The sequence below is a fragment of the Liolophura sinensis genome, chromosome 9, assembly GCF_032854445.1.
Source record: "Liolophura sinensis isolate JHLJ2023 chromosome 9, CUHK_Ljap_v2, whole genome shotgun sequence".
NCBI lineage: Eukaryota > Metazoa > Mollusca > Polyplacophora > Chitonida > Chitonidae > Liolophura > Liolophura sinensis.
The window spans coordinates 26,085,111-26,100,582 of NC_088303.1; the positions used below are offsets into that span (position 1 = coordinate 26,085,111).

At 38.8% G+C, this 15,472-nt stretch overlaps 1 protein-coding gene across 2 annotated transcripts in view; it reads right to left on the reverse strand.

The window, feature by feature from the left end:
* Nucleotides 1–8,810: 8,810 nt before the first annotated feature.
* LOC135474878 (period circadian protein-like) overlaps nucleotides 8,811–15,472 on the reverse strand; it is a 62,207-nt gene continuing 55,545 nt past the window's right edge. For both annotated transcript variants that reach the window (XM_064754532.1, XM_064754530.1), the window contains 3 exons: nucleotides 12,981–13,151; nucleotides 11,870–12,109; nucleotides 8,811–11,082 (listed from right to left, as the gene is read on the reverse strand). In XM_064754532.1, the coding sequence (XP_064610602.1) occupies nucleotides 9,862–11,082; nucleotides 11,870–12,109; nucleotides 12,981–13,151 (1,632 nt within the window). In that variant the 3' untranslated portion in view covers nucleotides 8,811–9,861. The remainder of the gene's footprint in view (nucleotides 11,083–11,869; nucleotides 12,110–12,980; nucleotides 13,152–15,472) is intronic.

A 15,472-nucleotide genomic window follows, 5' to 3' on the forward strand; every position in this document is an offset into this window, starting at 1 on the left:
AGATTTTTTTTTTTTTTTTTTTTTTTGATTGTTGTTTTAGGCCATACTCAAGAATATTTCACTTATACGACGGCGGCCAGCATTATGGTGGGTGGAAACCGGGCAGAACCCGGGGGAAACCTACGACCATCCGCAGGTTGCTGACAGACCTTCCCACGTATGGCCGGAGAGGAAGCCAGCATAGGCTGGTCTTGAACTCACAGCGACCGCATTGGTGAGAGGCTTCTGGGTCACTACGCTGCGCTAGCGCGCTAACCGACTGAGCCACGCCATGTTTTAAGATGTTTCAAGTCAAGATGACACTTTATATTTTGTTTACCATTCCATGATGGTTAAGTTAAGAAATGTTAAGTTAAGAAATGACTGAAGTGTATAATACAGTATGAAGTTTTCAAGTGTTCATGATACAACAGAGGAGTACCATCATCTTTGGGCTGTTACTTGTCTGTCCAGCCACATCGAAACCTGGTAATGTGTTTTGGTAAAACTTCTGTCAGAATTTTCTCACAACAAGCCACCATCATGACCACATTCAAGAGATTAGTGGTTGATTAGCATTAATACATCAAATGGGCCAGAGAGATGTCCTAGTAACTAAAAACTACAGATGCCATAGTAATCAGACACATCAGCACCGCAACCCAGACACTTGACAGATGCCACAGTAACAAGACACATTAACACCGCAACCCAGACACTTGATTGACAGATGCCACAGTAACAAGACACATCAACACCGCAGCCCAGACATTTGATTGACAGATGCCACAGTAACAAGACACATCAACACTGCAGCCCAGACACTTGATTGACAGATGCCACAGTAACAAGACACATCAACACCACATCCCAGACACTTGATTGACAGATGCCACAGTAACAAGACACATCAACACTGCAACCCAGACACTTGATTGACAGATGCCGCAGCCCAGACACTTGATTGACAGATGCCATAGTAACAAGACACATCAACACCACAAACACTTAACATAACATGGATGGGTACTGTATTGTTATTATTCAGCATTAGTGCATAGTATTGCAGATTGTTTGCTGGCAGCGGTATTAAATGAATTCAAATTTCATGGAGGTGTTTTCAGTATATGGCATTGATTGTTCATCTGTTATGTAGAGAGACACTGTGTAGCCCTACATGTATGATCAGTATTTTCAGGCTATGAATATATTGTTTATACTAGTAGGGCCTACCTGAATGTACCTGAACACAAATCTAGCTCTTCTGTCTGTACAACAGTGGATGCCAGATAGCTCTACAGTAATGCAGTACAAAACAGGAATAGTACACATGTAGATGTAGGGAACAGTGCAGAACATGGCTTGACTTGAGTTTGCATTCTGAAAGTTTCTTATGGTTAGCTTTCTGTAGGTTTTGGGTTTGTTTTTTGTTTTTTTTTTCGTATTTTTGGACATTTAATTATGACCACAGAAACATGTCCGTTTGTGGTTGCAGTTCCTTTCATCATACATAGGCCTACAGGAGCATGGTTTGTTCTAATTTTGAAACCTCTAGTAATTATGAAACCTGATCATAGCAACTGTCCACATTTAAAGTTTACCCCCAAACTCTGTTAATTTTATGTGTGGCTATATCAACATAATAAAAGGCTTGATTAATCTTGTGTATTGGTATTACATAAGATCTTTCATAAGACACCCATATGACATAAGAAATACCAACACTGAGGCTCTGACAAAGGGTTGGGAAGCAGAGTCACTCTCTGGATTAGTGCTGACAAGTGATCAAAAAAAAGGAGAGTAGTTTGCAGGAAAAAACGCTGTCAATATTCCAACCATTTTTAGCATTGCTGCTGTCTGCAGGAAGACAGAGTGTGGTTTTGTGTTCATCTCAATCCATGAGGTACAAATTCAGTCCCAACCTTGGACAGGGACTGGACCACTTGTCTGCCACCAGTATGACGTGCAAGACTACTAGTGTATGTCACACATAAGAAAGGTTTTCAGCAACTCTCAAACAGTTGGTTGTTTACACCATGCATTTAGATGTTTTTAACAACAATCGAATAAATGTGCTGGAAAATATTTGATAAATCTGACTGTCCAACACAGGCACAAATGTTAACAGATAATGGAGGCTCTAAATGTTCCCAGGTGGGTAGAGGTCTGTGTTGATCACAAACATGGCAAAGGTATTGGCCTACCTGGCTTGATGTTGTTACTCCCAATTACACAGTCAGTACTGCTTTTTTTTTTTTTTTTTTTTTTTTCCCATCCAGAAATCTTTGTAGTCCTGGGGTGCATGTCACATCACATGGCCCTTGAGGGAACTCTTTCTGAAAAGATTCTAGAAGTGAATTCACTTGTTAGGCAACATGGTCACCTAAACAATGTCTGCACAAATACAGCAGGTTTAATTGAATGCTTTTGGGTACTTTAGAAGTCATATGACGTGAAGACATTTATGTTCAAGTATGGTAAAATTGGTGTCTCTGTGCATGAAGTTTTAGGATTGGGACACCTACTTTGTTATTAGTGAAGTAATGTGGGGAAAAATGTGTAGAATAATTGTTCATTCCAATCAGGTCAAGTCACTCTATCAGTTTTGTATATCAGTTTGTAAATACATTGAAGAAAATGATGAGTAGAGAAATGTTGCTTCCCAGTAATACAGAGGGAAGTTAATGTGTAAACTAACATTGTCAACTGTACATGTACTTCTTTCAGGAGAGCCATTTTTTCTTGATTAAATGTTGTTAAACTTCAATCAGTTTGCATGTCAATATGTAATTATTTTTTTGTTTTGTCAGTTCAGATGTTTGTTTTGTTCATATGTGAAAGAAAAAAAAGCAGATCAACCTTATCTGCAAGAAGAGTAAAATGTATTGTGTATGTATCTATAGTGATTTTGGACTTGGGGTTTGTGAACTTCCACTCTCAGTGAGTAATAAGCAATTGACGATGCTTGTGTGGGTTTGGGTACAGTCTGTGGTACTGTCTGCAGTGGATAGAGCGTCTGCTGAATTGAGTCATACCCCAATTCCACACAGATAATCTTGGTACATATACTGCCTTGCTTGCCTTAGTATATGGGAAATGGAACAAGTGTTGGTAGGCCTCTATAATGTTATATGGCGTTTTGTCTGCATGGTGTTTCAGTGGGGAATCGCTATACATGTAAATATGTCGGCATTGGGTCCATCCCATTACAGGGATAGGACTAACATAATGTTCAGTGATGTTGAACCCCAATGAGAACAAACTGACCAATATGGTGTAAGTATCATACACAGACTGTGGAAAGTTTGAGTAACTAGCCAAAGGTCAGTGGCTTACCCTCAAGCCCTCTGGTTTTCTCCACTTGTAAAACATATAAAACTGACTTTCATCAGTGAAAAATTCTTAAGAATTTCCACGTAGAACATTCTGACCACAGGGTGACGCCCTTGAGTGGGTTGAACTTTGGATGGTCACAATTTATGCTGTACGTGCACTAGGTTTATTGTGTCTGATAGAACACTTAATAACGAGAATTGCATGCAAGCGGTCTTTACATGTTTTTTTTTTGCAACTGCTTCAGAACAAACCTGTTCAATTCTTTCTCCTCAACAGACCATTCAAATTTATCAATACTATGCTTTTTTCAAAGATCCGGCCAGGTTTTTCTGATACAAGTGGAAAAAAAAAAAAGACAATCCGTATTAGACAATAGACGCTCCATATGAGCATACAAAAGACAACAAATAATTTAACCTTACTTATTTCGGCAGAGGTGGAAACGGACATAAACTGCAACAGCCATTTTGTTCTGATCAACTTGGGAAAAATCGATTTTTAATCTGAAATTCTTATGAATCCACAGGGAGCAACATAAGTAGCGTGCCTCTGATAGGTTAAAATTAATAACATGGCAGTGTTTTCAATTTTCTTCGTATACACGATGTTTCTGCCTTTGAACTGCGATATCTTGGCTAGGCAACAGCTGAAAAATAAAAAGTTTGCTTTTCAAACTTTCTTTGGGATCTTTTTCGATGCATATATACATTTGGTCTAGTGTTGTCTTTTCTTTTAAACCAACAATTGTAAAACAGACAAATTTAAGACACCATGTGATCTGTGAGGCAACAAAAGTATTTTATTTCCATTTCACATACAAATCTATTACCACGATGTAGTGAAACAACGAATTAAGTGACACCAATATCACAACCACAATGAGCAATGCATCGGCCATTTCCATTTATACCCTGAACAAAAAAGCAGAAAACCCCAACCATAGGGTTCTCCTGGATGAATACATTATGGGGGGGGGGGGGGGGGGGAAGCTGACATGAATGTACAAACAAGAATAATCACTAAAAGCACTTCAGATCTCATTCTGTATCAACCATGTGAATAACAGTGCCAAAGTTGTTAATCTGAACAGGATTTATCTCATGATTTTTAGAGTCATGTAGAAACATGTACAAAAATAAAACAAACATCTACAGCTGCCGTTGCCATAGATTTGCTGGACTGATAATGGCTGGCTTTGGAGTTGGTCCTGTTTTGTTCATCAATTAATGGCTACTTGCATTTATATGTCAACCCCTAGATCTAAAGTCTAATTCGCCTACAGTGGATGCGAATGCACCTGTCACATTGGGAATTCATACACATCTTAGCTAACAACTGACATTTTGTGTTTACACAGACAAAAAAGATGGACAAAAGTTTAGAACAGCTTTTTTCTCTGGTGTAAATGTCCATGTTGGTACTGAGCCAACCTTGATCCACGAAGTTTTCGTAACTGTCGCAGTGTAGCAACAATATATGCTGACTTTGACACACACAATTCTTGGTCTTCATGACATAAACCCGGTAAAAAACAAAGACCGTCAGATTTGATGTTACAGGAAGTGCCTATAGCCAATGCAACACACAACCATTACAATAAATCATAACCATTACAAGCTAGACTTTACTAAACATGAACACATTCCCACTCTCAGATTCCTAGCCAACTGAAACTATGTTGAACAAAAAATACATGAATAAAAAAAAAGTAAAAAAAGGGTATAAAAAAAAAATTAATGGTGTACCCAGTACAGATTGGGTATTCAGCAAAACAGCGAGATATTCACACTGAAATTATAAAAAAAAATATAAAAATCCATAACCTGTGCATTAGCACAGCTCAAATGGTTTCAGCTAAAAGAAGTTAATTTCAGAACTTTTGGAATAACATTGGAACTTGTCTTTGCTGTTCATGTGCAATCTTTGAACTTTTAGTAACAGGTGAAACTTTCCTCTACATAAAGGATAACATACATAAATATAAATAAATCACTGTCATTACAAATATGAAAAATTGATTGCCAATAAATAAAACCATGGTTCATATAATAATATGTTTACTTGGACCAGACTTAGTCATAACTGAATCATAATTATTTGAAATAACCTCCATCAAAAGATAAAATGGTACACAATGTGTCTTTTTTTTTTTTTTTACCTATCAGCAAATAACACAACTGTTCTTTTAATATCACACCTTACATTTTACTATTAGATAAATGGCTTCTTTCATCTCCTTGGAAAATACACATTTTCATATATAAAAGTTATATTTATACCTAAAACTTAAATGCATTATATTTAATGCTGCTAGCTAATTTAGGTGCAACTTTTCAACACTGAAAGTTTGATTAAGAAGGGATTTACTGAAGATCACAATGAACATCAGCAGACGCGGTTAGATATGTTAAAGATCGCAATGAAAACAAGTGTTTCTCAATGAGGTATATCTGGCATGTTTTCATATCGGTAAAACTTGGACATGTCACTCGCCACACTTTGAGTTTCAGGTGTCCACGATGCATTTATTCTGTGGAGGTTTAGCAATGAGCTAGTAGTTGTGTCATGTTTACTGAGAAGTACGTACATGTGACTGCCGATGTAGGAATAATTAGACACGTGTTGACCAAAACAAGCTATATTGCATTCCCTTTATTTGTATTTGCTTTAAAATGATGTATTCTGGCAAATGTGGCAAGTTTAACGGTTGTTTAAGTGAGCAAACCAGCGAAAGTAAATGTTCACATGGGGAGGCTAAAATACACTAATGTTGATGATTGTTGTTGTTGTTAGGCTGTAGGGCAACAGTATAACACCACCAATAACAACCTGCACATAACACATGAAAGTACTGTTCAGAAGAAATTACATGGTGAGGCGATAAATCAAGTCGTTCAGTACAGCTGGAAAATGTCTCGTGAGAACAAAGAAAAACCTTCTTTCCACATAATTACATGTATTTATACGCCCCAGAATTCAAAGACTTAAATCTGATGGCCGTTGCAGTTTCATTTATATACATCTCCTGACAATTTCTTTCAAACAATTTTCTTCCAACAGAAATAGTGAATTTTCTAAAAACATCTACATTATACAGTTAAACACAGCCACTGGAACACTGGCTTATGTAGGCTGTTGAGTCATGTGACACCTGCAGACATGAGATTCATGGAAGGAAACATTCCAGTCTTGCTTTTGTCCTGTGACACTAATTCAGCACTAGACTACCTTAATACAATATTCCCACGAGTTCCTACCAGTTGTCATTTTCTGTTTGAGTTCCATCTGGGTTCAAACGGACACTCATACATGTATGCATTCATTAAATGAAATATAGGCACACAATAAAAACAGTCAATTCTGTCAAGTCTGGTGTCCATGACTTAATACGAATGCACAAACATCATGTTTATGGACATGTGACACAAATGTAACAATTTCAAACACAATGCCCAGCATATACAACATAGATATAAATGTAGGCATTTTTAGCACAGCTCAAAGGTTATATTGAGTCCACATTTGATGCAATGCAAAACAGTTTCAATGCTTGTAACTATGTCCATGTAAACCCACCCTTGCATACATGTTTCAATGCCACACGACTTAATTGGTACCATTGTTCTTCATGTCTAATTAAACACTCAAACAAACTGCTTTCTACAGGAAGTATTTGTTCCTTAAAGTAAAAGCAAATATGAAGTAAGGTTCATCATGCACACAACTGAAAACCATGCGTCAAAATAATTTCATTTATTTTATCAGAGTGCTGAAAGGCATTCAAATATTTGAAAACTATGGTGGGCTTTATGAACCACACTGACGGTATCTACATGTAGTTCTGAACTCTGATGTCACATCTTTTTCTTCCTGATATTCACCAGAAGGAATTTTTCGGAACATTATTTCAGTAATCTTCACCCATGGATAAAAAAAGTTATTCCAACATTCGGTGATTAGAGTTGAAAAAACCTGTGGCGTCACAGTTCCTAACCTCTGATAGTATGGTTCATAAAGCCCACCTTAGAGTTCAAATGTTTGAGCGCCTTCATGACTCTTAACAAAACTCTAAAAAAATAAATGAAAGTATATTCATGTATAGTTTTAAGTGGTCTATTTAGTGATGCCTACTTCGATTTCTAGAGGTCTTTTCTTTTAATCTCTCAACACAATCACTTGATCAGTGTCTAGGATAAAAAAAATAAACTGGATCAGTGATCATTTCCACAACAAGTTAATGAAACACTTTCAGACTCTATGCAATTCTAAAACATTTCATGTACCCAAAATACTTAGCACTTTATATTGTCATTAAATTTTTGGTTAAACAATGAATAAAATCACCTTTGACTCACAAGGGTTTTTTTTATGATCCATCATGAAAATATATTAAATATGTAACCTGTTCAAACTATAGCCAAGAAATGAAATGCCATATTAAACTAATAAAATGTTGTGACAAAATGAAAGAACAAAAACATATGAAAGACAAAACAAGAATAATTAAGGGTTGTGACAATTTCTTTCCTTCAACTGGACTGTACCTCAAAAGACAAAGACAGGTACATCATCAGGGAAAAGCTTGCAATTCCATACACATCTGGCTATCTACACAATAAGTCTCATCATCACCTGATTTAAAACACACATGCAGCTTCCCAATGGCTCTCAATACTAAGGCTAGATCTCAACATCTAAGGCAGAAGTATACAATGTAATGTTGGGAAAGCCAAAGTATTAGATAGACACAGCTACTGTACACCATTAAATGAGCTCACAGACAAAGCAATCGTACTCAAGACACAACAACTGTACAAAGATCACAAAATAGCTCAGACACACAGAAACTGGCCCGCACAGCCCCAGCTACAAGCACTGTTGTCAACCGACATTCAACCACCTGTATCTCCAATATAGAAGAGTGACCGTTTTGTAACTAAACACTTGAATGATGGCAAGGAGCAAGCACGGAAATGATACAAACAACCCACTTTGTTGAAGTGCTTGGCCAGCCAGCCTTCACCCACTGACCTGTAATGTTATACACACCAAATGCGATCATTATGACACAATATGGGTGGTATTTGGAATGTACGGGAAGAAGTTTCTGAAAAGAGAACCTTTGCTCACGACACCATCACTCTGGTTACCTTGGTCACCAGTTGAGTTACAACACAGTACTCTACAATATAATCCACACACACACACCACTGTAATCCACATACATGGCCACGGCAATCCACAGATCCAGCAACTGTACATCCAACCTCAAAATAAGTGTAATCCACACACACACACACACACACACATATATATATATATATATATACACGTAGATATATATATACATATACATAATAATATATATATAGATTCGACAATTGTAATCCACAGTCTTAACAATAATAATCCAGACTCAACAATCATAATCCACAGACTAAGCAATCATAATCCAGACTCAACAATCGTAATCCACAGACTAAGCAATCATAATCCACGGACTCAACAATCGTAATCCACAGACTCACCAATAGTCATCCACAGACTCCGTAATCATAATCCACACACACACAGGAACTGTAATGTACTTATTTGATCGCTGTTATGTCATAACACAACATGTACATGTAACACAGACACATCATTTCCATTCCTGCAATAGGGTGATTGCAACTGTTACCCACACACAGTGGCCAATATCCAGACACAGGGACTGTTCTCTAGACGCAGCAACTGTTATCCAGACGCAGCAACTGTTACCCACACACAGTGGCCGATATCCAGACACAGGGACTGTTATCCAGACACAGCAACTGTTACCCACACACAGTGGCCGATATCCAGACACAGGGACTGTTATCCAGACACAGCAACTGTTACCCACACACAGTGGCCAATATCCAGACACAGGGGCTGTTATCCAGACGCAGCAACTGTTATCCGAACACAGTGGCCGATATCCAGACACAGCGACCGATGTCCAGACACAGGGAGTGTTATCCAGACGCAGCAACTGTTACCCACACACACCAGCCGATATCCAGACACAGGGACTGTTATCCAGATGCAGCAACTGTTACCCACACACATCGGCCGATATCCAGACACAGGGACTGTTATCCAGATGCAGCAACTGTTACCCACACACAGTAGCCGATATCCAGACAAAGGGGCTGTTATCCAGACACAGTGGCCAACATCCAGACACATCGACAGATGTCCAGACACTGTAACTGTTATCCAGACACAGCAACCAATGTCCAGACACAGTAACTGTTATCCAGACACATCGACAGATGTCCAGACACTGTAACTGTTATCCAGACACACAACTGTAATCCACACAGTGACTTATCCAGATGTAGTGACCATTATCCACAAAGTGACCGTTACGCACACACAGTGATGATTAAATCAAGACGCAGATACTGTACTCAACTTACACAGCTACTACATAAGGCAATCCATAAACTTGTAGAAAGTGTAATCATTCATCATAATGGTGTCGGAGATCTGAATTTCACCAGAACACAATAAGCCCTGATTCTATTCATCTCCCAGGGTGTCCATCTCCATTCCATGATCACCCACAGAGGAGAAGAGCCCCTCGAATGAAAATCTGGACTCATCATCACCAGCCTGTCCACCTAATGTCAAGCTTTCAGAAAGCACATCAGATACCTGCTCTTCACAAAGCATGTCTTCACCAACATTTTCAGTCTTACCACTCTCTGTTCCCGAATGGGAATGTTCCTTTTCCACAATCTGTTGAGAGCTACATGTTGCTTCTCGAGAACACTCTCCCTCCATGCTATCATTTTCTGGACAGCTATTGTCACCTTCCTGTGTCACATTTTCAGAACTGTTTCTGCCTGCTGAGGCTTCTGGACCCTGTGTCAAGACCACTTCACTTTGTGCTGCGTCAGGAGTTGTCTCCTGTGGAGTCATCATTGATCCCATCAGTTCTGTAATAATCACATTTCTTAGCTGCTCAGTTCTTGTTTTCGCAAACTGTTTCTCTTTAATCTCCTCTTGACAGGCATAAAACTGAGCCTTTACCACATCTGATTGGGCCATTTCAAGAGATCGCTTCCAATCCTCCTCCAACACCTCCTCTTTTGACTTGATTTTTAACTGGTATTTTTTCTCGATGTTTTCATTGAACGTTGTTTCTGTCATCCAGCTTGACAACTTTTTCATTTTGCTGAACTGACAAATCTTAGGCACCCTAATCTTCAGTGGCGTCAGAATTTTCTCTGAAAAATCTATCTGGGGAATGCTTCTTGATTCCTTGTCTGACTCTGTATCTTTCTGATCCCTGCAAGAGGTATCCGACTCCTCTTTGGACATAGTATCCGATTCCTTCAAAGAACTTGGTGCCTCTTCATTACTTCGCTGGTCGCTTGGAGTCAGGTTGCTGGACTCCTTCGACGAGGTAGAGTCCACATCCGCTGTGTCACTCAGCTTGCCTGAGCTGACAGCCTCATTTCCTGAGGCACTACCGGGTGAATCCTGCTGCTTTTTGTCATCCTTCATCAACAGTGTGGTGTCTGAGTCACCACTCTCTTTGGAGTCCTGGCAAGATTCTTGCTTGGCTTTCAGCTTACCTTTCTTGCAGCGGGTGATGCTTTTCAATCCATGATCGTGATCATGATCACAGCCACAGGCATTTGGGTCATCCAAAGAAATCAAGGAAAAGCCATCATCAGCTTGAGTTATTGTGTCCATATCCTGGTGTGGGAAAATCAGTGCATCTGCTTCCTCATCCTATCAACAAGACAAGTTCAATTTGTAAACATCCAAGTTGATCAGCAAAAGTACCAAATATATAAAAAAAAAATAACAAAGCCAACTGAACATAGAGACGGTAAGATAAATGTTGAAACAAACAAAAAAAAAAACATGAATAGGCTTTGTTAAACACATGCCACACCACTATATGTTGGATTTATTTATTTAAATATTAATTCGTTTGATTTGTGTTTCATGCCGTACTGAAGAATACAAATACTTCATTTATACGACGGCGTCCAGCATTATGGTGGGAGGAATCCAGGCAGAGCTTGGGGGAAACCCGCCACCATCTGCCGGTGGCTAACAGATCGTCCCATTTATGGCCGGAGAGGAAGCCAGCATGAGCTGGACTTGAACTCACAACAGCCGCATTGATGATAGGCTGTTGGGTGATTGCACCGCTCTGCTATACTATATTTTGAAGGATACCGCTTTTGCAAGGCACCCATCAAATTGCCAATCCATACCACGTACCTGGAGAATTTCCCGACATTTACTGCTTATGTGTCCGTTTGCACAGCCCTAAACTTCCTTGAAGACCACATGCCTTTCACAAATATGGTGTACATATCTGTACATTACAGATAGGAAAGTTTGTTAGTGACTTTCCAAGGGTTGATGGTTTTCCCCAGGGGTTTCGGTTTCCTCCCTTCATAATACTGACTATCATAAAAGTGAAAAATTCTTGAGTATGGCAGTGATCAAACATCGAAACAAAATTTTCGTGCCATGATCTGTAACAGGAGGAAACAGTACTCACAATTGTAGGATGGCAGTTAACTTTGTTCAGTTCCTCCAATAACTCCTGCAGTTGGTGGTAAGGCTGATCAGAATGGGTCATTGCTGACAATCTCTCTCGGTCTTCTTTCAGAATGCGCAATGTACTCCTCTTGGGTAGAACATACTGTAACTCTGTTTCCTTTGTCCATTTGGTACGCTGTAGCCATGGGGGCATCTTTGGCAGATGATGCTGAAACTTTGGTGCAATCAATTCCATTTCCTGCAATTAAACAGCAGCCCCATTGACATCGGCATTTTTGCGCCATCTATATTACTTACAATGAAAACAACAACCTTAGAGGAAAAAAAGAACATTGGGATTGTAAACTTTTTTTACACGGTGAACTACCTCCATGAGAGACATTCAATCCCTTATCCTTCAATGAATGTCCCCCTCCCAAGAGTAAAAACTAATAATGCTTCAGGAGCACTAAGTTTTTCAAGACACACTTATTTACGAGACTATCTTTGAAGCAGTGAAATAATAGCTCATACACCCCATTAACCTGGGCAAGATTTAATCCAGATCTAATCTGAACCACTTTAAATCTAACGCCCATTGTCAAAAAGCATTCGTTCGCACGACCATATGGCCATGCCGGTTTTAAGCCAGTTCACACATTTCTTCACACACAGTCACACATAAGCTGGCATAGTAATTGCAATGTCATCCTAACCTCCACATATCTGGGGCATTTAATCAAGTTAGTGTTCTTGTCGCACAGACTAACCTGTTCAAAACCACTTCGCTAGCAGGAGAAAATAAAGCAGATTACATGCCTCCGCTTTGCATTCACACAAGCGATGTCACACTTGTTCAAAGCCATTTTCGGATATAAACCAGTTTAACTTTGCCCATGTGAATGGGGAGACATAAAATGGGAGACATAGAAATGGGAAAACGCCATCAGCCGGAAACTGTGAAAACGCTGTCACAGGAGAGTGATTGTTGTTCTTAAATGAAAAGAGGAGGAAGGGCACTGAAGCACAACAACTCATACAACAGCATCTGAGTTTAATTAGAATTACATGTACCTCTAATAATAAAGATAATAAATGCAGCCTTAATTCTGCCTTTGAAAGAGACTAACCTCTAAACAGGAGCTGTTGTTGTGGCTGTCAGACTCAAGCAAATACAACAACGATGAGGTGGTGTCTTCCAAGGAGTCAGAGCTCTCAGACCAAACAAGGCCATTTGCCTGGTTCCCTTGACCCGGATTTGCTTTACGTGCACATAAAGGTTTCTTGCGTTCATTGTTGGCCTACAAGGTAAGAACAAAGACATAATCAATTCAAACTTCCAGCATTAGTTTGAATGAATAACAGCAACTAGTTTATAAAAATGAAAACTTCGGACAGACATCTTTTCTGGCTTTTTTCTTTTGTTTTGGAAATTAACATGTTATGGCCAGGTGAGTTGGCACATAAAAGAAACGAATGAATGATTACGACTTATGAATATCAGCAATATCTCAGCCATATCACGGTGAGAACAAGTCGAAAACATGAGGCGGTTCAGGTTTTCAATATAGTAGAGAAAACATCAAACAGGAAACAAAAATGTTTGGACAGGTTAAAATCAGATAAGAAAAACCAAAATGGTAGCCTAATGTCTATAAAGTTCATGATAGTGATAAAAACATGAAAAAAATGTTTCATGTTTTTGAAAGGAATATATTGGATTTGAACCCTACACTGACAAGGCTCGTTGGCCATCTACTAAAGACTAGAACAGAGTTTAGTAAAATTTTTGGTGTTTTTTTTAGTCATAAAATGACAACATACGTTCCTTATTAAGACTCCAAAGTTTGGTGTTTCTACCTTTTATAGCTTTTGAGATATTGCAATTTTCCTAGTTGACTAATAATAATAATAATAATCTGAACAAATTCAAGAGGTGTCTGATTAAAATTTGTATCTTATGATTTAGGCCAAAGGCCCTCAAACACTTCGCCAGCGATACAAATCGTACATAGAGTTGACTGTGTAGAATCTTTGCCGAACATGAGCAAAGTCCACACAGTCGACCAGGATATGTTTGATGTCGTATTGAACATCACATCCAACACACTCAGGGGCAGAGCCCCCACTGAGAATAAAATTGTTAGTTAGACAGAGAATGACCAATACGACACCTCATTAAAACCACTTGGTCTCTTTGAGGCATACAGGGCGAACACTAAGCAAGTCATTATGAACTTGAAGGTTCCATTCACCCTGCCAAAGGTGATGAACATATGTAAGAATATTACAATGAAAATCCGTAAATGGGAGTTTGACATGGATTTATTAAGGGCAGCTTTCGCCTCTCTGTCTATGACTGTGTTTCCATGGATACCAATATGGCATGGTATCCAACAAAATATATTATCTTTACCTCTTTTAATTAGTTTTCTATGTAAGGCTAAAATTTCAAGAAAGAGCGGATTTTTAAATTCATTATTCTGTATTGCCAACAGGCAAGAAAGCGAGTCACTACATATCACTGCCCTATGGGCATGCCCAGAAGAATCATATGATAAGGCCAGGAGTATAGCCGTTGCCTTGGCTGAGAAGATTGAAGAACAGGATGGCAGACGAAAAGAAGAGGCATGTTCTAAGACAGCCCCAGTCACAACTCTGTCCTCATCCTTTGACCCATCAGTAGATATAAATTTACAATCCCTATAGCTAGTCTTAATTTTAGCAAAACCTTGCTGAATTATAAGAGGATTTGTATTGGATTTATTATATTTACACAGATCGAACATCAGTTTAGGTTGTGGAAGAAGACAGGGAGGAGACTCCAGAAAAGACACCTGAGCTATATTCTCCAGCTTAATGTTAGCTTCCACAATATGGTCCAGTACACCAAGACCGAACAAAGGGATCTTATTGGGACATTTATTAAATTTGTCTACATAAGATAGATTGAAAACACAGTCGTAGGCAGGGGTTGTTGGATGAGCTTTAAGCTTTGTAGCATGTTGAAGGCTCAGTTTTATACGTCTGTTATATAAAGGCTCATTTGCCTCTACGTATAAACTCTCTATGGAAGAGGTGTTAAAAGCACCCAGGCTGAGCCTCAAACCTTGGTGATGGGTCGGATCCAACATTTTTATATACGACTTCCTAGCAGAACCATAAATGATGGACCCATAGTCCAATTTAGACCTCATCAGAGAATGATATAGGCTCAATAAAATAGATCGGTCAGCACCCCAATCTGTGCTAGAAACAACCTTAATTATATCTTGAGCCTTTGTGCATTTAGCTTTAAGCATTTTAATATGAGGTATAAACAATAGTTCATTATCAAATATTATACCCAACAGAAGAAACAATCTTCAGTCTTCAAGATCAGTTACGTGCATAAAAGAAACAAAAAACTATGAAAAAGCATGCAAGCAACAAAACACAATGATTTCGCAACTCCGCATTGTGCAGATGGAAACCACAGCTCAAACAATAGGTGTAAGTTTGAATTGCACCTGTCAGTCTTAGAATACGAGAGGAAAGCACACGATTTATACCAGGAGTGTACCATAACTGACATGTATGGTACACTGTAAAAAGTTAGTGAAATGCTGGTTTGTTTTCAACC